At 36.2% G+C, this 27,343-nt stretch overlaps 1 protein-coding gene across 1 annotated transcript in view; it reads left to right on the top strand.

Moving 5' to 3' along the window:
* THSD7A (thrombospondin type 1 domain containing 7A) overlaps nucleotides 1-27,343 on the top strand; it is a 420,187-nt gene that overhangs the window by 243,754 nt on the left and 149,090 nt on the right. Inside the window, exons 5-6 of the mRNA XM_003782710.3 lie at nucleotides 9,919-10,074; nucleotides 11,945-12,157. Of these exons, the coding sequence (XP_003782758.1) occupies nucleotides 9,919-10,074; nucleotides 11,945-12,157 (369 nt within the window). The remainder of the gene's footprint in view (nucleotides 1-9,918; nucleotides 10,075-11,944; nucleotides 12,158-27,343) is intronic.

Raw genomic sequence — 27,343 nt, 5'->3', positions numbered from 1 at the left:
TGCTTGCCTCAGCTTCCCATGTAATTGGAACTATAGGCATCTGCCACAATGCCCAGCTAATTTTTCTACTTTAGTAAAGTCTCACTGTGCTCAGACTGGTCTTGAACTCCTGAGCTCAAGCAAATCATCTGGCTCAGCCTTCCAGAGTGCTGGGATTACAGGTATGAGTCACTGTGCCTGGCCTTATCCCTCGTATTTTTAAATATTCTTGTCTATGAACCAGGGTCAGTTAGAGAAATTACTTGACATATGTTTGTTTCTATGAATACCAAAAAGAATATCACAGTTCTATTTTATTTGACTTAAGACATGACAGCAGCTCTTTTCTAGACAATATGGCATCGTGGGTATATACTTTTTGGACCTCTCTCTGTAATTTCCTAAAATGACCAATGAGTATATAGATAAAGAAAACCCTATAAATGCCTTTGGAATGAGGAGAAAGCCCATTAGAGGCTCTTGGAGGAGTTCCTGCTTGCTAAGATGACATTGATATAAGAATGAAAGAATGGAGGCATCAAGGCAAAGGCACTACCCCTGAGAAATCAAGAATTCATAAGACAAGCAGAAAGGGACCTGCCGAGACTCACTGGCACCCCAGCTCAGAGTGAAGGCTGAGGCAAGGGCAGTAAGGGGCCTGTCACCTCTCTGACAGGCAGCATTCGGGCAGCAGATGAGCTACAAGGCAGGTTCAGTCCTTTAGGCAGAGGAGATGGCTTTCTGGGAGATCCATCCGCATCTGCTACAGCTCTGCTGTCCACTAGCTCCTTCCCCAATATCAGCCTCCTCAACCCCTAAAATTGGGAAGTCAAAACCAGAATAGATAGCTAAGGAGAGAAGAAAAAGGAATGTTCTATTCATTTTAATCTGAGCCAAAAAATCCTTCATTGTAATATTCAGGAAGAACCTCTTCTAAATTTATGAAATGTATACAGTGTAACTTTCACTGGACTATAAACCAAAAGAGAATTAACTTAGACTGCTTATAAACCTGAACAAATAAACGAACAGAAAGATCAGGAGGCATATGTAAAAATGCTCTAATACCAAAGACAGGGACCACTCAGCTTAAGTTTGAAGCAGTCTAATGTAAGAAACAAACAAAAAAGTTCTCTTTTAATATCTGATATACGACCTCAACATAACTCAAGAGGTTATCCAGCAGGAAGCACAAGTGTGCCCAAAGAGGAAGCAATTTATGATCAAACAGGATAGTCAGGGATGGAGATCATGACTATCAATTCATGAACTTCACAGAGGCCCTAATTAGTCAATCAGATACTGAAGGCATTAATTATGATGTAGAAGATGAACTCAAGTACTACTTATGTATGCATTCTGAATAAACTCTGTGATGTCTCAGGTTAAAAGAAGAAAAGACTAATCAGAATCACTAGGTCAGTACTGAGTTATCACACCCAGAAAAGACTGCCCATGAGCTTTACAATAGCATATTAAATACTGAGAGTAATCCTCAGTCAGTTTAAATATAGCCACAAAATTGATTAAGGAGTGAGTGTGTGATCTTTCAAAACAATGCTCTATATTTTTTAATATGATGGGTTTTATGTTCCCATTTCTCCATTACATTAAATAGTCTGAGAAGACAAGAGAAAAGAAATTTCTTTGAATAAAGTTTAGTACAGGGACATCTTCAAAAAGCTTTAAGCAATCACTGGTACAGATAGGTTTGATTAATCTTCAATCTTTCTGTATTTGATTGAGTCCACTTCTTAAATTTTTAGTGCCTCTATCTAAAGTATAAGCAAGTGTTGAATACACCATAGATAGAACTTTCTTGAAATTAAAACTGCTATGATTAAATATACCCTAAATTACTATCATACACTTATAATAATTAAGAAAAACAAAAACAAACATTCAAAAATTCGCCACTAATGTCATCGACCACACAGCACCCTTTAAAAATATAGTGCCTCATATAGTGGCAAGGCTTTGCCAAGAGGAGCAATTAATATTTATTTTAGCTGATTAGAAAAGAAAAAGAACAGGAAGGGAAAAGAAATCATTTGTATTAATAGCTGATATTTTTTTCTTTTTTTTATTATTAGATCATAATTGTGTACATTAATTCTATCATAGGATACAGTGTGTTGCTTCCATATGCAGTTTGGAAAACTCCCATCCAACTGGCTAACATAGCCATCATGTCTTTCTCATAATTGTTGTGTTAAGACATTTATATTCAACCTTTAGACAAATTCACATGTACCCTAATAGGATAAATTATAGGCGTGATCCTCAATATCATTCTCTTCACTCATCCTCTCCCCTGCTCTCCCCTCCCTTTCCCTGTAGTCTAGGGCTCCATTTGGATTGTAGCTTTCCTAAGATAGCTAACAATTAGTTTCATAATAATGTTGAGCCCATCAACCCATGAATGGATCAATAAATAGTGGTATATGTACACCATGGAATACTATACAGCCACAAAGAATGATGGAGACCTTGCCTCCTTCATGTTTACATGGATAGAGCTGGAAAATGTCCTCCTTAGCAAAGTATCTCAAGAATGAAAGAAAAAGTATTCAATAGCTGATATTTTTAATTCTTTGGAATACTTTTGTTATCAGACACCCTAATACTTAATTAAAGTTTGGTCAGTTCCTATAGAAAAATCAAGATTTAAATCCAAGAGAATTTCCTTGTAATTGTGAATTAGCTGATTTAAGGAAAAGGTACATTTTCAGGAAAGAAAATTGGAAAAAATATCAGGAAGCTTTGAATGCCCAAAATGCTCAAGTGTTTTGCTAAATGGATGAATGAATTATTAAACTTACTGAATTTTTCTCAACCTTTGAACTCTAATATGCCTTTTGAATGAGCACAGGGAAGGCATATCATTAAACAGACTGGTCTAAAGTAGGCTGTTTGTGAGATCGCTGGTTCCAGATACTTTGAGAATCCAAAGATATTTTTTCATGATTAAAAAACCACTAATAGTATACATGTGGTATATTTGGGGAGCCTTAGAACAAAAATAATTTAGTTTTGAAAAATTGGGGGTATTAAAATGATGAGAGTCTGAACTATTTTTTAATTACAATACTGGGGATTCATTTCCAGATGTTTATTACTCCCAGCTTCTGCCCTTCTTCCTCCACAATAGCCAAATAGAACTTTCTAAAAACTCATAGTTTTAGTCAAACTATCATTTGTATTACAGACTTGCAGGAATTGAGTGGGAACTGACGAAAGAACATACAAGGTTTGATAATTAAATTCTTGAACTCATCTTAGACAAAGTGCTACTCTTTACTGAATATCACCATGGTCACCAAATGGCCAGGGAGAGTACTTTAAAGATGCCCAGAGTGATATACAGCAATGAGGTGTGCAGTGCCTTTTCTCGGAAGGGTATGCAAACTTTATTGTCAGACCTGTGCAATGACATCTCTGATGGCCATTCTGGAAAAAGAGTTCCAAAATTGCTTTGAAGGGTGAACTAGGCACTGGCATCAGTGCATAGCGTCCCAAGGTGAGTTCCTCAAAGATGTGATATTCGGCAACGAAATATGTATGTAGCACTTTTTTTAGAATGAGTTTGAGAACTCAATTGATCTTGGAGATTCTACTTATTGCCATATTAGAGTAGAGCATAGTGGCTAAGTCAAATCCCAACTGTTATAAATTGGCTGTGTGATGTAAGTAAGGTACTTAAAAATCTCTCTGTCCTTCAGTTTTCTCATTTGCAAATGTCAGATTACATTTGTACCGACTCCATGAGATTGCTGTGAGAACTAAAGTAATTTATTTAGTAAATTCCTCTTAAGTACTTACTATCAGTGCCAATAGTAATTTAATTGGATGGCTTGTTCTTGATATCTTGTTGAAGGAAAATTTAGTTTCCATTTCCAACTGAAACACAAAAGTCAGAATAATTTTCATTGCTAGACCACCATCACTGATGTTTGATGATCTTAATAGTCTTATGCTATATTAATGTGACATTTACTCTATGAATGACTCATTAATTTTATTTTTAAGTAATTATTACCTATTTGAATGTGTGTGCATGTGTGCATGTCTGTGTATTTATATAGGCATTACGTGTTATTGAAATCCCCTCATCATCCTTCCAAGAACACGTGAAGTAGTAATTAGAAGTTCACACTGAAGATTCTGGACCTGGACTACCTGGATATGAATCTAAAATCTGCACCTTCTTAGCTGTGTGATCTAGGGGGAGTCTCTTAACTTTTCCTTCAGTTTTCCTAAATTGGGAAAGTCAAAATGCTCACTCAGTGGGTTTTGTCAGATCAATGAATTAATATTTGTTAAATACTTGAAACACCATAACATCATTGCCTGACACATAGTAAATATCAATAAGCATTTGTTATTAAATAAATCACATCCCATTCTGTGCACAAGTGAAACTCCCATTCTAGACTTTTTGTTTATAATTTGCTTTTAAAAATATATTTAGCTTGTCAATGCTTGTCAGCCAAAGGAATCACAGGAACCCACCTGTGATGAACAAGCTGGGTTTATTACTCATTCAAGCAAGGAAGAACTCATACCATAGGCAACCATAGGCATCTTAGTAAGAGTGTCAGGAAGGGTTTATTACAGGATTGGGGTTTTGGTTAAGTGACTCTTTAAGGAGTTCCAATACATGGGTTTTGCCTGGATTGAACGCTGTAAAGATAATTCTGTAACAAGGTGTTTCCCCGGAAGGAGGAAAGAGGTTAGAAGGATTGGTAAAGAAGCAGAATTCAACTCACAACAGTTGGGAAAGGGGAATGATTGATATTCTTGTGGCTCTCACAGTGATCCTTGTTTCTGCTTAGACAAATTATGGAATAGTCTTACCTTTTTGTCTCAATCCATTGTAGTTAGAGTGTGTGAGTTGATGCTCTCTAAAGTTGTTCGCGTTCTGCAGGATGAATGCCATGGTGGAGGTGTGAGGGCCTAGCTGCAAGTGTCAGAGCAACCCCCTAGTGTTAGTGACTGCTTTCTTCCTTCTCCAACTTACACATTTACACCTAAACCTTACCATATTATCTTACATGTTAAAGCTATATGAAAGGCGTCAGTAAGTATATATTCTTTCATTTCCTTTTTTTACTTTTCTATGTTTGTGGATTTCATTATGTTGATAATTGTGCTTTTGTTCATTTATTTCTACCTCTCCAGCATTGACATACTTTCTTTCATTTGATACCCATTTTCTTTATATTGGACACTAAAGTTACTACTAGATGTTTGCTATTGTAATCAATGCTGTGATAATGATTCTTATAAATATCTCCTGAGGCAAATGTCTCAGTCTTTCCAGGGCATATTTCTAGGAGTATGCATATCTTTCCAACCTCACTAGAGTGTCCCAAATTATCTTCCAAAGTGGCCCCCAAGACTGAGATTCCCACCACCAATGTTGAGCTGTTGGTTGCTTTACATCTTCTCTAGCACTTAGTCTTGTCAAATTCTTCAAAATTTTGATAAACTAGTAGATATATTAGTTTAGATTATATTCTTCTATTAAATCTGATTATCTGGTGATTTGTGGTTAAGGTTAATTTTGGCACTCATTTCTTTCATTTTATTTTATTTTCCTGTTCCACTTTCTCCATTTGTTTCTCCATTGAATCAATTGCAACTGCTGTATCATCACCCTGCTTCCCATGGTTTAGAAGTTAGACATCTTGATCCTCATTCATGTAAAGACATTGCCACAAATCTGAAGGCACAAACCCAAACAAATGTGGTTTGTAATCAAGCCTTTCCTCAGGCCTTTATAATATTTTACTCTGCTCACTCTCCAACAACTTATATATTACTGAGTCTTGTATTTTAGTTCTGTCTTACTGTTTATAGCTCTCAGTATTAGTCTTTCTACTGCTGCCATAACAAAATACCACAAACTTCACACCTACCTTGTAGTTCTGCAGGTCAAAAGTCTGACATGCATTTCTCCAGGCTAAAATCAAGGGGTTGGCAGGGCTGCATTCCTTTCTGGAGTCTGTAGTCTCTGTTTCCTTGATCATTTACCATGTTTTAACTTGGCATTTTTCTGATGACTAGGGATGATGAGCATTTTCTCATGTAAAACACAAAACTTTACGTAACACCACTCTACGCAGCCAAAAACACAGAAAAAGAACATGACCATCCCCTTCCCCACTCCAGCAATGGTTTAGCAGGAGGCTGTTTCCACCCTTGTGATGCTATAAGGTGCTCAACACTCCTGCTGCTCAGTGTCAGATAAGGCCAAGTAGGGAACAGTAGGGAACTGGATCTTTCATTCCTGCTAGCTGGTAATGAGATCCCCACCCCATGATATTAGTGAAGACAATTGGGGAACCAGAACACAAACACCCACATAGAACTAACAAGAAATTCCCTTTCTGTTGTTAATGGAGGTTATAAGAAACCTGGGCTTCTGCCTTCACCTGGCAGCAACAACGTGGTACAAACACTCCTTTCTTATGTTGGAGCAGTAATGTAAAAGTCCAGTCTTATGTTGGAGCAGTAATATGAAAGTCCAGTTTGAGTGAAAAACAATTTTTTTTTTTTTTGCAGTTTTTGGTCAGGTCTGAGCTTGAACCAACCACCTCCAGTATATGGGATCAGCCCTCTACTCCTTTGAGCCACAGGCTCTGCCCCAAACAAAAAATTTTTAAAAGATGTAGAACAGTGGTTCCCAACCTGTGGGTCTCAACCCCTTTGGGGGTCTCCTGCATATCAGATATTTATATTACTATTCATAACAGTAGCAAATTACAGTAATGAAGTAACAACAAAAATAATTTTATGGTTGGGGGTCACCACAACATAAGGAACTGTATTAAAGGGTCGCGGCATTAGGAAGGTTGAGAACTACTGATCTAGAATCTGTAATGTATAATACAAAATTTTCAGGTTTCAGTAGATGTCACTCATCATACCAAGAACCAGGAAGATTTCAAATGGAATAAACAACCAACACTGAGATGGTAGATTAGAATTATCTAACAAATATTTTTAAAAAACTGTATATACACCTCTTGAGTGTGGGACACATTATAAGAGGGATTTTAACAAATGCAATCAGTATAACCTAATTCTTTGTACCCTCAATGAACCCCAAACAATTAAAAAAAAGAAAGAAACTATAATTAAAATGTTTTAATGGTGATGAGCATGCCGTGACACACAAAAAATAAAAAGTGTCAGCAAAGAAATTAAAGATACATAAAAAAGAACCAAGTGAAAATTTTATATCTGAAAAATACAATAATTGCAATAAAAAGCTCTGTGCGTAGGCTTAGCAGCATGATGGAGGGGGCAGAGGAAAGAACCAAATAAATGGATCTAACAGTCATGTCTTTTGATTTCCAGAAGGAGAGGAAAAAGAAGGCAGAGATTAAAAAGAATAAAAAAAAAAGTATTCAAAGAAGTAATAGCTGAAAATTTCTCAAATTTGGCAAGAAACTTAATTTACAAACTCAAGAAGCTCTATAAACTCCAAAAGGCTAAACTTAAAGAAATACATGCCAAGTTGCAGTATATTAATCATTAAAATCTGAAAACTATAGATGAAGAAAAAAATGTTTGAAAGCATCAGAGAAAGTACCTGTAGGGAAAAGGAAATTCAAATGGTGATGAACCAGAAAACATCTAGGCCGGAACAAAGTGATTTAGTTTATCACTGAATCACTCCAATCTCTGTCTCCAGGAAGCATGGTCTTCTTGTTGGAGTCTTCACATGGCCTTCTTATAAGACACTGATCATGGTTTTTATGGCTCACCCCAACTCAGTAAGATCTCATCAACTAATTCATTTGCAAAGAACTTATTTCTAAGTAAGGTTATTTTCTGTTAGTAGATGCGAATTTTGAAAGAGTGCTATACAAGCCAAGTATATGTAACACTGACTGTATCAATGTCAATATTCTGGCTATGATATATTGTACTAAGGTTTTAGGAGATTTTACCATTGGAGAAAACTGAGTGAAGGATATACAGATCTGTCAAATTACAATTTCATAGGAATCTATAATTATCTCAAAATAAAATATCTAATTGTAAAAGTATATATTAACTGTCTTTACGGGTTACACAGTGGGGATGTCTTCAGAATATTTCATTGATATATTGTTGGAAACATAGGTACTAAGTTTATTTCCTCAAATATTATTGTTCCATTGTCTAGAGTTTCAACATACAAAACAAAAATATTTCAGAACTACAGAATGCCCCAGTTTTGTTTTTGTTTTTGTTTTTGTTTTTTGGGTTTTTTTTTGCTTGTTTGTTGGATTTGGTAACCTTAGGAAAGTCTAGACATTATTTTGTGAGCTTGTGAAGCAGGTAGTATTCATTTAATTGAATACCCTTTAAATCACTTGAGAACAATAAATTTTCTCTTATATTCAAGAAAACAATAAGCCTTTTAAAAAATCAAGTATGTATTTGTTTGCACCTTATACTGGATACACTATTTATTAAGTGATAAATTACATAAAAGTAAGGACTGAGCCATTCTAGAATATTCAAATTTAAGCATTTCAGAATATGGGATGGGCAGTAACTACATTATACAATAAAGAACTACAGGAATTATATCCCACAAATATAAACTAAAACCTATAGTTCCACTGGGGCTGTCCTTCAGTCATTGAATCATGTTGATTTCCCAATAAGCCTTAGGCAATTGCAAAGATGTAATTGACTTATAGTTTTTGAGGAATTCAGCTAGTATTTGTGATTTACATCAATCAATTTATATGCTATTTATAAAAATGTCTCCAATGAAAAATCACCAAAGAAATAAAATTATACAAAGATACTTTTCTGTGTTTCTTTGGTTACTGAAAAAAGCTAACATACACCAGGCACACACACAGAAAAAGAAAAACTATAAATAGAGGTCATTTTTCAAGAATTATATTGTCTGGGTGTTGACTTAGTGAGCTTAGCGTTTCTTCAGCAATTCTTCCTTTAGCCTTTATTCATCACAGTTCTCTTTCAGTACCTCAGGGTTCTGTGACTAATGATTCTATTGCATTCCTTCAGAATACACCAAGCTAAATTAAACTCACAAAGATAATGGCCAAGACATAGATGCACAATATTTAACCTGTTTTCTTAATAAAGGCATGTTTTCCTCTTGAACTTTTCAATTTTATATAGGAAATGAATTTCTTTAGACTCTAATGATTCTATTGGATTCCTTCAGAGTACACCAAGCTAAAATTAAACTCACAAAGATAATGGCCAAGACATAGATACACAATATTTAACCTGTTTTCTTAATAAAGGCATGTTTTCCTCTTGAACTTTTCAATTTTATATGGGAAATGAATTTCTTTAGACTCGAATATTCCTTAGAATGTCATGCCCAGTAAACTTCACTCTATAGAAACCATTATTTTCAAAATAATATAATGGCATCAAGGTTTAAGGTGACTTTTAATCAATTAGAAGGAAAAAAAAGGAGACTTTTCAGGTCTTCCTTTCACCAAATCTCTAATTTAAAAGATTCCCCAAGGGAGATAATGTATTCTTTAAAAGTTCTAGAAGGATTGGGTGAGTCACACAGCTGGAGGTAGAGAGCACAGCACCCACGCAAGTTCTCCCTTTATCATGTGCACCTGGTACCTGTTATCACCTGTGGACCAAAAGCAGCGGCAGAGTGCGCCATTCAGTATTATTCATTGCATGGCTTAATTAGCGCTAAAACTGGTAAGCAAACATAGCAACACTTCTCCGGTTTCCTTTGCCTGTGCTGTACTGCTGCTTCTTATAGGCCCACCCCTTCTGTTTTTATTCTCAAGATGTGGCTGAGAAGCACACAGAGAAGCACACTCTCTTAGGGCACATACATTTTTTAAGCATTTCCCTTCTCCATATTGGTGACATAGCATTTTTATTCTTGTTAAATTCTTAAAGATGTTTGTATTTTTCTCCAAACAGCCTCAAAACCAGTGGACTTGAAATTATGCACTGGCCCTGTCCCTAATACTACCCAGCTGTGCCACATCCCTTGTCCAACTGAATGTGAGGTTTCACCTTGGTCAGCCTGGGGACCTTGTACTTACGAAAACTGTAACGACCAGCAAGGCAAAAAAGGTGCGTAATTGTTACATGACGTGCTTGAAATTCCTACAATTGAGTCAAATTGTGAGTTATTTTTGAAATGCTGTTCTGTGTTCCTTGCGATTACTTATTTGTGATATTTTCCAGAATGGATAGTGAGTATTGATTTCAAAGATGAATAATGGGTACCATGTACATTATTTGACTAATAGATACTCCAAAAACCCTGACTTGATTACTATGCAATCTATGCATGTAACAAATGTCACACATGTGCCCTGGAAATTTATACAGATAAAACAATTAAAAGGAAGAACACAAACTACTTGTTAATTTAGATAACATGATAAACATGATAGAGAGCATCTGAGGCAGTTTGTGTAATGGTTAAGATGAGACATGGTATTAGACGGGCCTGGATTGGAAAACCTACTCTGTCCCTTACTGTTTCCCTAAGTCAATTAGATTATCTAAATCTTTGTCCACTAATATGGAAAAGTGACGTAACAATATTTGCCACCCAGATTGTCTCCAAAGTATCAATGAGATAGTAAACAAAAAGCACTGAATTCAATGCCTCACCCATAGCCAGTGCCCAGTAAATAAAACTTATTGCTTCAGAGGAAAAAAATATAAAACCTTGATTACTTCCACAACACAAATGATGCGTTTAAGAGAAGTAGAATAATTGCAGCTGTTTGCTTTATAGTGGGCATGATGGCCTAATGCGCACATGATCTTTCATGTAATTGAAAATAGTTTTCTGTTTTCTTTCAAAGAACAGTCTTCTAGGGATTCTCTTAGGTTATTAAGTATGAAATATCAGATTTCCTTAAGTATTAAGTTTGACAGTTGATATCCCTGACATTTCACTTTGATACCTGTTTTGTTTTGTAAGGTACATCCTCATTCTTTTCCTGTGTTGGGGGCATAATTACAAACCATAATACAAACTTCTGAGTAGGCTCAGCCTCAACAGCCCTTAAGCATGGTGGTGAATAACATCTAATTATTTCTCTAGGAACGTACATATTAGGGACCTTGTCTTCTAAAAATAGGAGTGACTATTGGTGGTTATGGAGACCCAGGGACGGGAAAATAACTTAGTAAATCCAAGTAGAAGTCATCAGTTTTCTAAAAGGAAGTTAATTCCATTCCAACTCACTTAAGATTTTTGAAGAAAGACACTATCAATTGATGAAAGTTTTTTTTTTAACTAAATCATTAATAGTATGTTCATATAGCAATAAATAGACTTATTAATTGTGTTATACATTGCCAGGAAGGGCAACACTTAGGTGCTATTAAAACACAGAGCAGAACTTTGAATACTCCACACTGAAGCCCAGATGGTTTATGTTTCTAATTCAAATTTCTAGAGAGTCTAAAATCAACTGGCGCTCCAAAGACAGTTTGTCTGGAACCATCTAACTTCTCAGAGTTACCTTTTCCAAATTCAGTCATGTGACAGTGCTAAAGAGTTAAAAATAATAACACTTTCATCTGGCCATGAATATTTCTGAATAGTTTGAGGTTTCATTGTTTCTTTGAATATTCTATAAACTATATAAACTTGCCAAATCAACCAAATCTATCTCCATCTCAGTCTCCTCTTCATCCCTGGTCCTACAAGAGAGATGGGAGTTACATGGCAATTCCCGCCTTGTCTTCACTGTTAGAAGCTAGAATCAAAGCCTCTCTTTTTACATTCTGTTCATTCATCCATTCATTTATTCATTTAATAAATGGTTTATGACCTCACATTAAGCTAGAGTTTGGGAGTACACCAGTGATTAAAAGCAGGCATGAATTCTACCATGACTCTTTCCAGCTTTCACTCTGGATTTTATTCAGCTTTCTGAAATACTCAGACAATAAATATTTTCTTTCCTCACTAATTCAGGCTTCAAATTGAGGAAACGGCGTATTACCAATGAGCCCACAGGAGGCTCTGGGGGGACTGGAAACTGCCCTCACTTACTGGAAGCCATACCCTGTGAAGAGCCATCCTGCTATGACTGGAAAGCGGTGAGGCTCGGAGACTGTGAACCAGATAATGGAATGGAGTGTGGTCCAGGCACTCAAGTACAAGAGGTTGTGTGCATCAACAGTGATGGTGAGACAGATGTATCCATTGCATTTTTATGAATGTCTGTTTAACCCTGGAGATAAGCTTTTAACTCACATTAAATTCTGGTGTTTTCTCTTGTCATAAATGGTTCCATTTGCAAACAGAAATAGCTGCTTCCTTCTCTCTCTTTCTCTCACTCTTAGGGTGGCATTAGAAAGATTCCATTCCATGCACAGTCACAGGGTATATTTTAATTTGATAACAGAACAGTTAATGTAGTATAAGAATTAAATCATTGTAAAGCAAAGAATGTATTAAATTGCCAAATTTAAAAATGATGGAAAAGTAACATTTTTAAGAGACATTTTTGTTTTTTTATTATTTTATTTTATTTCAGGCTCCTTTATTCCATGAATATTTATAGAACATCAACTATAGGCAAAACAAAATCATTGAAGATAACATTGGGACAAATATATCAATTTTATGAGGAAACAAAAGCATTATTTACAAATCAATTATGAGATAAGTGTACTCATTACCACCACTCCTAGTAAAGTTGAAGATCCTAGCTAATACAATTATGATAACTTAAAAATCCCAATGGTTTATAAAAAAAATACAAATTTCATTACTTCTGAGTTACCAAGTTACTTGCAAGTTACCAAAAACAATAGAAAAATTCAGCAATGTAGCTAACTTCAAAAAAACTATACAAAATCAATTATATTCCTATGTAAAAAAGAATTACAAAATAATATTAGAAAGAGAAAGATAGCATTGTATCAGCAACCAAAATAGAAAGTACCTATCAATATAGCTTTAACAAGAGCTGTGCAATTTTTTTGAATACATAATCATTTACTACTTGTTTGTTACAGAATACACAAGATAAAATACAAATAGCAAACAATTTTTTCCTTATTATGTTTTTACCAAAGTCTAAATAAAAAGATAAATAATATATATAAATAAAAGTAAAAACTAATTTCTAAAAAAAAAAAGCAGATCACACCAAGTCTTATAGACAGTAGAAATAGAAATACTTTAAAATCATTCTACTTAGTCTGGATACCCCTGATAGTAAAATTAGAAAAAATATATTATTATAAAGGGGAAATTACAGACGTATTTCACTGATGAATAAGGATGCAATATGATAAACAACATATTGACATGTTGAATTAAAAATTGATGTTTAAGTAATATACATTGATCAAAATTAAATCCAGTTGGATTTTTAATTTTAATTTGTCATTTTTATGACATTTTTAATTTGTCATAAAAAACAAAATTTAAATAAGGAAAGGTTCTAAGGGTTGCTAGACTTGACTGGTTAACTCTAGAAGTCGTTTCCTCGATATTGGATCTTAGTGATATTAATTTCCAGGCTCACAGCAATGTGGCTTATCACAGCCTCAAGTTCTGCAATCCACGTCTCCTGCTCTCTCCCGGCCCCCTCTCTAGGAATGTCATGGAGCCATTGGATGATGGCTTTCCACAAGATTCCTTTCCCCAACCATAGGAGTTACCTAGGACTTTTAACAACTAATTTTTGTCTGAAAAAAATGCATCGCCTTGATGTTAGCTTTGATATGAGACTTTCACATTCTTCCCAAGAGTGCTGCTGTTTTATGTGGGAGGACCTCTTGCCCCTTTAAACCCCTGAGTCACACTTAGGAACCGCAAAACTCCCCCAGACACAGTGTAGAACCTCTAGACAAGATCATCTCTAAGGTTGCTTCTAACTCTGGAATCCTATGACTCTGCATTCAGGAAGGAGTGAGCGCTAACCCCCAGGGTCCCATGGTTTGACAGTTTGTGCTGTTTACAGCATATGCAGACACATTCTGGTGCCCCCTCGAGTGCAGCAACATCTGGTATCCGTCATAATTCCTTCCATCCTATTTTCTTCCAGCAAGCAGAATCGTTTCCTCCTGTGACTCAGTCACTGTTCAGTCGTAAAGAAAGACACTCTCTGGGGTGGAAAACTGACAGACATCACTATTACTGAGAACTTAGCCTTTGTCTTTGTCCAGGATCTGGGATGCCCATGCAGGACGGTATTAGTTATTAGGTGAGATCTGAAGAAGTGCTTGAGGTTGAAATGTGAAGAAGGGGATTTTTGCTCCCGATCTTTTATGATGCCCTTTATGCATTCTGCTTTCTTCCATGATGGTATAATCAGTTATGATGTATCCTCTTTTTAGTGTTTCTCTGTTCTACAGTAAAAGGAAAGAAAAGAAGTAGAAAGTAACACTCAGAAATTGGCATCTAGGAAAACAAAAGGCGCAAATTGTCTTTATCTTCTACTGACTCTTCAAATCCTAATTTAGATTAGACAGTACTCTACACTTTAATCTTCTGAACTGCTGTAAAAAAAGAGTAAGGGTCCTATGTAATTCCCTTAGTTATAGCAGTTTTTTTCCCCCTCAATTCAAAATAATGTTTTTGTTCTTCAGTTGACCTACAGAGGAGTTAGGGCCCCAGGTATTATTAATATTTAAAGTGAAAAGTTAATTGTACATGGAACTTTTGTCTCATTGTTGTTCAATGAAAAATCAGATCTAGTTTACTTAGTAGACTTTCTAGATATTTATATAAATTGGTTATATTATATGAAACATTTAAAAAATAGCAGCTTGTTTTAATTTTGTCAAGCAAAAATAATTTTGTAACACAAATAATTGCCTTCTCAGTTGTCTTGTGAAACACTAAAAAACAAACAGAAGTTTGGGTTAATTATACCTCGTTTACTGGCAAGTAATGTATGTTGAAACCTAAAAAGCAAAGTGATAACTCAGAGTATACATAAGCTGGTTTCACATTGTCCACCTCACAAACAGAATGAATTAGAAGCAGGTAAGTGTGCAACTGATACTCAGTCTGTTATTATTGTCCTTTCCTGGGACATCTCTCCCTCCGGTACGTTTTCTCTTCCGACATTAACAAGTTGTAGTGTAACTTAGTATTTTAACTGGCTAAATCACAGGGGTATATAAAATCAAGACAATTGTTTTAATACATTTTAGAGCCTGCTGAAATTTGTATATAACTGAGAAGTCATTGCGCTGATATTTAATAGAATAAGAACGAAAACTGGAGACTTACAAATACTACTCCAAAATTATCATATGGTCAGCTGGTAAGTGTTTAGCAGCTGCACCAAATGTTGTTTTGTAATTAAATTGGGCCTAGGGAATTAAAGCTGATTAGTTGTACAGACTCTACCTCTAGGTGTGGGCTGCAGCTATAGATTTTGTTTTATAATTAAGTTAAAGCCCGACTAGGGACAGGAAGAATTAGAGCCTGTTCACCTCACAAACAGTAAAAAGGCCTTTTTTCTCCCACAGTCCTCACAAATTTCACAACTTTTTAATGACCTCAAAGCATTTAAAATTGCTGTTTTTTTCCTGAAATATCTTTTGTCCAGATTTCCAGAGATCATTAGGATTTCCTGCTGCCATTCATCTTTGCAGGTGTCTTCAAGGAGCAGGCTTGGGAAAGGTTGTTAGAGCCCCCAGGAGGAGTTTTATGTAGATTCTCTGACAGAAAGGGGAGTGGAACGGAATTGCTAGACAAAGGAGGGCTCAAAAGGCAATTAGACTCTCCAATACGAGATGAACATTTTATGTGTAATAGAAAAAATATGGCATAAAATTTAAAGCTCATCAGAAAAACACTTCCAGATCTCTCTGAACACAAGTGCGGAACTCCTGCAAAGATCTCGGGGCTGGAGGAGATCCTAGAGGATGTTATACCTATATGAACACCACAAATCTCTATTTTAAATTTTTGTGATGTTTGAGTTTTTTATTTAAGGGTACATATTTGGAGAAGCAAGACTATTTTGTTTCCTAAATTGGTTGGTGAGGGGCTAAATGAAGCAAGGTTATTTAGTCTAGAGATGGGAAGATGAAACTATATTATCTTATTTATTATTTGAGATTCTAAACTGAATACTATTTCCACATTTCCTTCTTCTTTGCCATCATATTTCCTTATCCTGTGCTCTAGTTCACATATCAAAGAGTTATCACTTTTCATGTGAATTTTAAAATCTCAGTTTCATTATTTCATTTTTGTGTTATTTTGCAAAGCAGTGAACCTCAGTAGATTAAAATGCCTGCACTTCTGTGCTGCTCTCCTTATTTTTCCATGTCAGTAAAAGTTAATGTATAACCAATGACATTGATATGCACAACTCACTTTCTACTTGACCTAGATTTTTATGAAACCCAAAAATATTTCTATGAAAGTAAGTCCCTATGACAATTCATCATTATACAGTATTAATGTACAGTAGGGAGAGGAATGAGGGTCACCAGCTGGGGCCATCAGCTTCTCTTGTGCTGTTCTTGAATGGGCAAAACTTTTGCTACCCCAAGACTCTCAGCACTATAGCAAACAGGCTGGATTCCAGTAGCACAAAAGACCTGTTTAAGAACTTGTTGAGATGAGCATTGGGGCAAACCTTGAAAGCCTGTTTTTCTGCCATTTTTGATTACTATTTCTGCATATCATCAGAATACCAAAAGAGCTGACTGTGACATGCTTGGAGGAAGATATCTTTAACATGCATGGCACTGGCTTCTCGTGTGACTGCTTAATCATTCTGAAATTTTTACCACCAATTTCTTCTTTCTGGAATTGATGGCATGGTTAGGAATGGATATGTTTCCATGTATGAGTAGAGGAAAGAAAAGACTTGCATAGTATTTCTTTCCTTAGAAGTTTATGTTGCATTTCTTTGTTTCCATGTTGTAAGTATTAAGAGGAATATAAGGTACATCATTTCAATGTCTTAAGGTGCATATAAGAATGAATACCTAAAATACATTGAAAGTTTTTACCACTGGAGAACAGAGAAATGGGGTAAAATAGTCTATTGTGAGCCTTGTAGTATAATTTGCATGCAATTTAGAAACTGTTTAAATACTGAATTTGTCCAAATATATATTTATTAAAGAGTAACAGTTGGGGCTGAGCACCCGTAGCTAAGTAGTTAGGGCGCCGGCCACATATACCCGGGCTGGTGGGCTCAAACCTGCCAGTCACCTGCTAAACAACGACAACTACAACAAAAAAAATAGTTAGGCATTGTGGTGGGCACCTGTAGTCCCAGCTAATTGAGAGGCTGAGGTAAGAGTACCAGTTAAACTCAAGAGTTTGAGGTTGCTGTGAGCTGTCATGCCACAGCACTCTACTGAGGGCGACATAGTGAGACTTTGTCTCAAAAAAAAAAGAAAAAAAAAAAGGAGTAACAGTTTGGAGGGGACAGAGGGACAAAAGAAAGGAAGTAGAGGATAGAGAGTAAGGTATGCTCACCTGGAATAAAAAAAAAAAAAAGAGATCATAGAACTTGTAATGAGACTAATATTTTGACTGATTCAGATTATTTATTGATTCCTCTGGAAGCTTCAAGGACTAGTATTCATATAGTTTATTAAGCTGTGCTCCCCCCTCCAAAAAAAAGAGTAAGAGAGGGAGAAAAAAGAAGTGAAATGGAGAAGGGAGAATGCATCATGACATCTTAAAACTACTGGCAGATTCAGTGATTCACTATGAAGATTCACAGGATTCGGCATACAGTTGTAGCCACAGCTATGATTTATTATGAAAGAAAAATGCACGTGGGACAAAGTCCAGAATAAAGGGTGTATAGGTTTCTAAGAGTCCTCTCCCAGTGGACTCACACAGGACGTGGTTGATTTCTCCACCAATGAACTGAGACAAATACAGTGCCAAGTGCTACTGGGCTCCCAGTCTACCAGGGAGGCTCACTGAGCTAGGAGTCCAGGGCTTATACTGGCCATCAGCCATGTAGCTGCCCTCTTCCAAGCACATACCAAAGTTCCAGACTCCCAGGAGAAAAGCCAGTGTTCAACCCAAAGTACATTGTTAATACAAACACTTTGCACCTACTAAGCCACTCTTTTCATTTAGAGAAATTTATGGCGTAGCCCTCTAAAAACAAGTACCCAGATGTAAGCCAAGATCCCTCCTTGTGAGTAAGATATTTAAGGATGACTGTTGCAGGCCTGCTATGTTGACTCTTTTCTGCATGTACACACATACACACTGAAGTTATAGACTCATTCTAATTAGGTTGGGCACTCTGGAGTGTAAATTAAACCTCAAATATTGTGATTATGTAAGTAAAGGAGCTGGCCTTCTATATTCTCACAGTAGTCATTGGCCCATGGCTGCCAGCTGGAGGGAGGAAGGTCAGCCCAGACACAGGTCTTGATGTTGGCTAAATAACCCTAGTGTCCAAGGACAATCAGCTGAAGGTCAAGAATGACGCTTCAGTGGCAGAATCTGAGAGATAAAAGGGATCCCAGGGAATCTAAATAGGCCAGCAACACTGTCCATTCCAGGAAGAGATCCAAATATAGTGAGAAAGAATATAAGAGTTGGATAAACTAAAATAAACTTAAAACCCGATTATACTGCTTTCTGTACTGCAGAGGGCCACCATGTAAATTTGCATTTTTCCAGTTTAGGAAAATACTCTGATGGGATATTTTGGTTGGCAAATGTGTGGTATTGTCTTCATTGCTTGCATAATAACACAAGAAAAAGAGCTGAGTTTTGTTTTTTTTTTTTTCCAAAATAAAATAGGAGAAGTAATAAGTTACCTCTGGCAGAATGGGGAAGAGTTGTAAGGATTTGGGAATGGCAAAGGAAGATTTGAGAAGGGTCTCAGAGAAATGAGAGTGAGGATCTTAAGGAAGAAAGAGAAAAAAATTGAGGAGGGCTACAGCTAACTAGAAATATCCTTTGATATGAAATAAATAATTCAGGATAATACCATATTCTTAAGGTTCTTATTAATAGCACCCCTTTTGGTTTTCAGAAGTGTCCGGGGTTGCCTAGTGAGTGATGATAAATTTTGAGACAGAGGAGGCAAAAAAATTGAAACCAAATGTGTTAAGAAAAATATTAGGTACATGAAAATCCTTGGAAAAAATAAAGACAAAGGCTCGGCGCCTGTGGCTCAAGTGGCTAAGGCACCAGCCACATACACCTAAGGTGGCGGATTCGAATCCAGCCCAGGCCCGCCAAAAACAACAATGACAGCTGCAACCAAAAAATAGCTGGCGTTGTGGTGGGCGCCTGTGGTCCCAGCTACTTGGAAGGCTGAGGAAATGGAGGTTGCTGTGAGCTGTGATGCCACATCACTCTACCCAGGGGGATAGCTTAATGCTCTGTCTCAAATAAATAAATAAATAAATAGTCTACTTCCACTTAGAAGGTTCCTGAATTCCCCAATGGAATTTAAATAGTTCTTTTTGAATTTTAATGGAAAAAGGAAATTGAGAAGGCTAGAAAACCTGAAGACACCAAAACAGCAATTTTTGAGATGGGCTAATATTTTAAAGTGTTTTAAAGTATCCTTTCAAAATCTTACCATTAAAGAACATATTTACAAATATTTTTGCTTCTTTCAGTGGAATACATTTTGTGCCATATTTTATCATAATTTTCTATCAGTGATGGACAAAAACATAATATGGAAGTAGGAATGATAAAAACTTAAGTTGAAATATATTTAAAGATAGAAGGAACCTCAAAGCTTCCATAACTTTGGCGAGAATTCTTGTATTCAGATCAATTCAAATGTCTATAGAACTATATGAGAACACAGTTTCACACGCATGATCATTCACTGGAACTGAAATCTACTTCTTAACACAAATTACACAGCCATTATGTGGAAAAACTCTTCTTTTAAATGCAAGAATACATCCAATAACTGAATTGTTTTTCCATAATTTAAGCAATAAATCAACTAAGAAGTTTCCTTCCTGCAGAATGCTATGCCATTTAATGTGTTTGAAATATAATTAGGTTGGATATTATGCTTAAATCTAAGGTCTCTTACTTACAATTAGGATCATCTAACACTGTAGGTAGGAGTTTCTTTCCCATAATTGGGTTGAGATTCTCTATTCAATTTGTTGTAAAGATGAAAGTCATTAAAGCCTTTTAGAAAACATCTTCAGTGTTGAGTTGTGATCACAATTTTATTTTGTACTTAGAAAATCTGGCATCAGATGCCCTAATCTGTCAGCTGTGTATGTCTGCCTATTATATTTTGATATATTTTAAATAAATATTACTTTTTCTTTTTAAGGAAAGTATCAGGATTGAGCCAATGTTCTTTTGCAACATTCTAGCAAAGAGTAGGATTTTGTAAAGAATTTCATTTATTAAAATAGGCTAGATTTAGCATAAACTTCAGGTCAAAATTAAGTAATTGTTAACTTACCACTTAATGATGTAAATTCCCCACTGAGTGTGAGCCAGCATTCCAAACGGCAAATGCAAAACAGCCTTTTTCTTTGTCATAGGTGAGGAGGTGTCTTAACATAACCCAGAGCAGCCAATTATCTTATATTTGGGCCATTAAAAGCCAGTGTGACAGAAATCACACGTTTCAGGTGAATTAGGCAGGAGTTTAATCATTAAAACCAGCAGATGCATCTCATTCCTTACATCATCCACCCCCTTGCCTGCTCCTTGGCTTTCTCCGCCTCCTCTGGGAGACTTTGTCTTCCCATGACTTCATTGAGTGACTCTCTTTCTCATTCTTGATTCTCTTTCTCCTTCTCAGGCCATGTTACCCTTTAACTATTGCTGGGTGACAAACCACTTCAAAACACAATGACTGGAATCAGGAGGCTGAAATCATAAGGATTTCTCATGATTCGGGGAAGTTCTTGTGTACTTTTTCCCTGAGCTCCCTATGGAGGTCTGGCTGTGGCTGGAAGGTCCAAATGGCCTCCCTTCCTATCTGGCAGTTGGTACTGACCATCAGCTGAGGTGTATTGGCAGTTTTCCAAATGGGCTCTTGTCCTCCAATAAGATAGACAAGCTTACTTTCATGGTGCTTTTAAGGTATTACTTTAAGAGCACAAAACAGAAGCTAAAAGTCCTCTTAAACTCACACAATGTCATTTCTGCCACATTCTATCAGTCAAAGCAAGTTACAGTGATAATACAGATTTAATGGGCAGGAAAATAGACTCACTGTCTCTTAGTGGGAGACACTGCAAAGAATTATGGCAAATAATTTAATTTACTACAATCTATTCATTGGTTGCAATTATTTTCACTTCTTCTGCATGCAAAATACACGTCTTACCCAAGACCACCAAAAATATCATGCAACTATACACATTATCATCAGGCTTAAAGTTTACTGTTTCGTGATTTGCATGTTTCAAATATGGATGCAGCTCCTCAGGCACAACTACTGGGGTGTGAATACTCCTGTATCAGAGGCCTGTGAACTAAAAACACAGGTAGTAATTTCCTCCAGACATACAATATACAATGATGTGACAGGGACTGGAAAATCAGGATAGACTGTCTTGTTCAAATATGAGGGAAAAACCAGCAAACATTCAGCAGTTTCTGCCTATGTCAATTCTGAAATCCACCCTATTCACCTTGTACCAAGGATAGGAAATTTCCTTGACACGAGTCCACTTTAGTTCTCTAGGAGCGGTTCTCTGCTTTATTATCTTACTTGACCGTTTGCTCTTCATTCTGGGCTCCTGCATTTTCCCATCAAATGTCTTTCCTGTTCCATAAGAAATGGCTCATGTTTGTAGCTAAAAGTTTTCCAGTCTGCCTCTTGCCCATAAAAATTAGAGAGGCCTTGACATTTTGGTATCTTTCATCTGACCACCCATATCAAATGTTCTCATTCAGACATTAAACAGCATCCTGATTTCAGATTACAAACTCTGGTCTTTATTTTTATTGGCACTTTGAGTCCTTTATGCCATGGTATTGCAGCAGTATTGAGAGAGGATTTTATGGGAAATTGGCCTAGTCTCCATGAACACAACTGAATAAGTAAAGGAAAAGTAACCTGCCAAAAATAAAAAAAAATTTAAAAATTATAAAAAAGAAATTAGAGAAGGCAGAGGCCATTTTTTTCATTTGGAATTATCTCAGTTTCTCTTAGTCTACAGAGTTTTATCAATGCAGCACTCTTAAGATATTCTGATTTTCCTTTGAATCTTACTGGAGGTCACTCTGTTCCCCAAAAGCCTTATCCATGACTTCTTTTAAACAAGTCTTTTAACTTGGCATTTTAACTTTGGCTACTTGTAAGGCTGCTGTGTGAAATGCCTCTAAGATTCTCATGAGCCCCTTTGTCTAGGTTAGAGTCTTCTTTTGTTATCTAAGAATTATTAGCTAGATCCTAGATTTGATTTTTACCTTGGGTTATTTTGAGCTCTGAAAATCTTTTTCTCAGAGAACAGTGGGAAATAATTTTCCATTTCAGCTTAGTAAGACATCGTCTAAATTCCAATTCATATCAAATTATTTCTTGTCTAGTTTATTTTTCTTCCCTTAGGATGTTATTCTCAGACCAAAAAAAGAAAACATGAAATGGTCACTGTATAATTTTCCTAGGAATGTTCTTACCTAGATTGATAGGTTTGTTTGTTAGATACATTTTCCTTCACACAACTTTCCATGAGAAGCAATTTTGCTAATTTTTCTATAATACACAAGGTTCTTGATCCTTCACTAACAATCTTCTCACCTATTTTTCAGCCAAGTCTCAAAGACAATGCTACTTGTTTTAGGTTTTTAAGCACTATCTCATCTCCAGGTGCTACTAAGTTCTATACCAGCTATGTGTACTTAGTACATAACAAGCCACCTCAAACTTAACAGTATACTTTTTAATTTTTTTGCATCTTTGTTTGTTTTTCTGTTTTCTTTTTTCCCCACAATTCTGCTGCTTGGCTGGGCAGTTCCTGTGTTGGTTCTGCCTAGCCTCATTCATGCAGCTGCATTCAACTACATGTGGCTGGAATGTTCAAGTTGGCTGCTCTAATATCTGTAAAGATGTCTTGTTTTTCTCTGTGCATCGTCTCATGTTCACCTAGGGTGGGCTGGCTTCTTTTCTAGATGGTCTCAGGGCAGTGTTCCAAAGTGGCAACATAGCTTAAAACTCACTTAAATGTCTAGGTTCTGGAACTCTCAGAAGGTCACTTCTGCTACATTTCTGTGGGTCAAAGCAAGTCTTAAGGGAAAGTGGGATAGATTATACCTTTTGATGAGAGGTACTCACCAGAATATGGGGGCAGTTGGCCTTCCACATGTTACTTCTCCCGTTTCCTGTGTGCCACATTCTTTCTTTCCTCCTTCCTTGGATATCGACATTCCCTTTCAACTCTCTATTATGGAGCTATACAACAAGTAGCCCCAACCAAACCCACTGACATTTCAGATTCACTATATTCCAAATGGAAGCTCATCATCTTTCCTTCAAAATCAGTTGCTCTTCCAGTTGTGCCAGCCTCGTTCACAGAACTATAATTTATTCAACCCTGCTGATAGAGTGACATCTGTGAAGAGTCATGAAGGAGATGGGAAAGAAAGCCCCATGAGAGTGTGAAAGAGGACTTTCAGAGTAGAAGAGACATTAAATTTTAAGGCCTGGAGGTAGGAAATGCTTTGTATATTGGAGGAACAAGGCAGCCAGCATGGCTGGAATAGAGTGAGTTGGGCGAGTGCATTGGGGGGTGAGGTTAGAGGAGTTATAGAAGTGAGAGGCCATTGGCTTTTGCTCTAAGACAGGAATCTATTGGAAGATTTAAAACAAGTGACTGGAACTGACGTATGTCTTTGAAGAATGATTCATGTTGCTTTGTTGAGACTGAACTTTAGGGGAACAAAGAGGAAGTAATGAGGGGGCTATACCTCAACTGTAATTCAGGTGAGAGGTGACTGTGACTTCAGTAAAGTTTGCAGCAATGGATAGGGCAGCACTAAAGGAATTGCACTCATTGTCTGGGAAGAACTGCGGCAGTTAGAGGCATGGTGGCATCCTGGGATCAGGTGTTCCTTATTCTGGCATCCTGCTCACTATATAATCATGTCCTTCCACTGCTTAAAATCTTCTGCTTACTTCCTGTTGCTTTCTGTATAAAGTCTGTTCAGAAATCACAAGATGCCCTCCCTGATCTTATCCCACATTCTAGAAGTCAGCTTTTCTGCTATTCTTTTTATTCTACCATCGTACATTATATGAAATTTATAATTTAGTTATTTACAGTTTACTATTCCCTAATAACCCTTCCATGTGGTAGGGATCATAGCTTACTTTTTTTTGTATGCCTGTATCCTAGACCAGGGCTCCATATAGCAGATGGGCAGTAAATCACTGATCCATCCCTAATTTCTTACCTCCTTTTTATCCTTAAACATCATATCTTTTAAAGAAATGACTCTCAATTTCTCCTTAAGTAAACTTTTCTTATAGCCTTTACTGCAAATTCAAACCTTGCCTACCAGATGTCAGATAAAGCATGACACCAAATTGCACACCCTATTAACATCTCAGTATGCCTGCAAATTCCATTGCTCTCAAGTCCCAGTACACTGGAGCAAAACAGCCGCTGTATTTGCATAAGGAGAAAAAATAAATATAGAGAAAGCCATAAAAACCTGAAATCTGAAAGATTCCTCTTAGAGCACTTTATTGTGAAACTCTTTTTTGCTGAGATTCAATTTTCTGGAACCCAGTCATTGCAACACTAACTCTAGGTTCACATGCTAACTTTGCCATGTGTTTTTGGTAAATTCCTTAAATCTTGTGTGACTGCATTTTCTCATCTGTGAAATAAGGATAATTACCTATTCATAATTTTGTCCTGGGGTATGAATTAATTAATATGTGCTAAGAATTGTTCCTGACACATAAAATATTGCTATTGAAATGTTCATTGTTGCTATTATTACTCTAAGATAAGCTTAATGGTGAAAAAGTTAGCTGTGCATAATGATTTTCCTTTCCTTTTCTTTTTTTTTTTTGGGGGGGGGGCTTGGTTAAGGATAAGAATTTTACAACTTACCTATAACTGATTAAATGATTTGTAGCCTATCACATTTATTTTCATAACATAACTCATGAAATAAATGTACATATTTTTAAAGTGCATGCCTATCTATTAGGTATCCAAAAATTTTAAGTACATAAATACTAAATTTTCATAAGAGAAAATCTTTTCGCCTGTTTTAACCTGGAAACAGATTTCTACACTGACATTTCTTTTTTCCACTTGTGACATGATGTTGATTCAAATTAGCACCGTGCTAGTAATGTCTTTTGATGAAAACTAAGATTACATGAGTTTGACCAGATTTATGAAAATTAATTATTGTAACAGTGTTCTTAATTTTTAGGGCAGATTAGGGACATTTATAGTAAGAACTGTAATGAATGTGTCACACCTGGAGAATTGCAGTTTTCTTTCCTTCAAAAGATAAGAGCAAGTTGTTGACTACAGTCATAAGGTCATAAGTTGGACTTTCCTTGACTTATCCCTACAACATCAGAGTATTGTTGTGGAATTCCAATTAAATATGACATGAAAAGAAAGCTGTAGTCTTTGACCTTCAAGACCACTGCTACTTAGTATGAATTAAGTTGGAGCTAGGGAAAATATATCTTAAAAAAACTCAATGAGAAGAAATGCTGCTTAGCTGAGACTCTAAATCTCAGATTTTATATCTAAAGGACACCTGTTGTTGAAACAGTGAATTTTGTATAAAAAGCCACAAGATTAATAAGGAATATTTTCTTGATTTTCATTTTTGCTAATAGCTAAAAGGAGACAGGGAATTAAGTAAATTGTCTAGAAAAATTTTAAAATCTTTGATCTTAATATTGAACGAAATAACAAAATTGATATAGAATTGTAAAAGATTGATAAATATGTGTGTGGGCGTGTGTGTGTGTGTGTGTGTGTGTGTGTGTTGGCTGCCTCCCCAACATTCATTCATTCTCATCTTTCATAAAATGGGCCTTTGAGTTTTCTTTAAGGAATCCGTCTATCCTCTTGATGCTTACTGGGATGATCCTGACTCCCAGGCAAAGCGGTCTATGTATTCCATCTCCCTTAGCCACATGTCACCCAGTCCAGGGCAGCAGAGAGAATGTGTGCAAGAGCTTGGGCAGAAATAACTAAAGGAAACACTGGAGCTGTCTGGAGTCATCACGTAAAGAAAGGGGAATGGAGGTATTGGTTGGTATCATTTGAGCCATTAGATCTATCCTCACATGAAGCCATTGTTAATTCTCATCTAATAAAGCCATTATTTATCTCTTTATTGCTTTTATTTCAAAAGATGTCTAAATGACATAGAAAGTTTCTGCTTTGAATGAGTGGCTCCTGAGAGTTACACTCTTGGATGTACCTAAAATTCACCCCCTGAACGATTATTTGCTTTCCCCTTCCTTAGAATGTCTATAAAACCCCTGAAGTATACCAAAGAAGGGCCTAACATGGCTTTTTCAAGCAAGTTAATTTCCATAGAAGATTTCTAAATAGACAGGCTGTAGAGTGACAGTGCAGTTGGAAGGGTTTGTCTCTGCAGAGCATTTGATGTTAGATTAAGAAAGTATCAGTTGTCCTTACCAAAGCAGAGGGAGCCCAGCAGGGGGATAGTGGAGTGGGTAACGTGCCTCAAGACCTCTTTCATTTATTTATTTATTTTTTTGCCACCATTGTTCCAAAATGATTCTTCTGCTTTTCTTTAATTTTTTTTTTTTTTTTTTACTTTTTTGACATATGGAGATCATGGTAGAGATGACAGAATGCCACAAAATGTCCAATACTTTTTATTAAAATTTTAAAATATCAGCTTTGGTTCAGAGCTATAGTACAAAATTCTGCATCATGAGTATAATTGGTACTTAAATTAATGCCTCCTTCACATACGTGTGCTTTCATCTTTCATATTAGTACATAATTTTAACCTCTATGGTATCTAAAAGAGATAAACACTCAAACAGCAAATAGGTTACTGAGGGATAACATTAGTACCTTAGGACAATAATTAATCATTTTAGGGTTAAGAAATATCTCAAAGCATGAGGGCAGTCTTATTTTTCTTGACCTCTTTTGAGTCTTTTCTCTCAAATCAATGCTTTTGGCTGTCATTGTTAATGATACCTGAAATTACTTTGTAGGAGATTGTGACTTCACTTCATGCTGATGGTGTGTACCAAATTCATTGTATACAATGATTTTTAAAAAAAAAAATTTTTTTTTATTGAATGGTAACTATGTACATTAATGCACTTCTGGGGTACAGTGTGGGGTTTTCACACACAATCCGAAACACTTCCATCAAACTGGGTTAACATAGCCTTCATGTCATTTTCTTAGTTATTATTTTAAAACATTCACA

Source organism: Otolemur garnettii, unplaced genomic scaffold (genome assembly GCF_000181295.1).
Source record: "Otolemur garnettii isolate 467f Iridium unplaced genomic scaffold, OtoGar3 scaffold00005, whole genome shotgun sequence".
NCBI classification, from domain to species: Eukaryota; Metazoa; Chordata; class Mammalia; order Primates; family Galagidae; genus Otolemur; species Otolemur garnettii.
The sequence above is the reverse complement of the archived record's forward strand: the minus strand, read 5'-3'. Positions and strand labels throughout refer to the sequence as shown.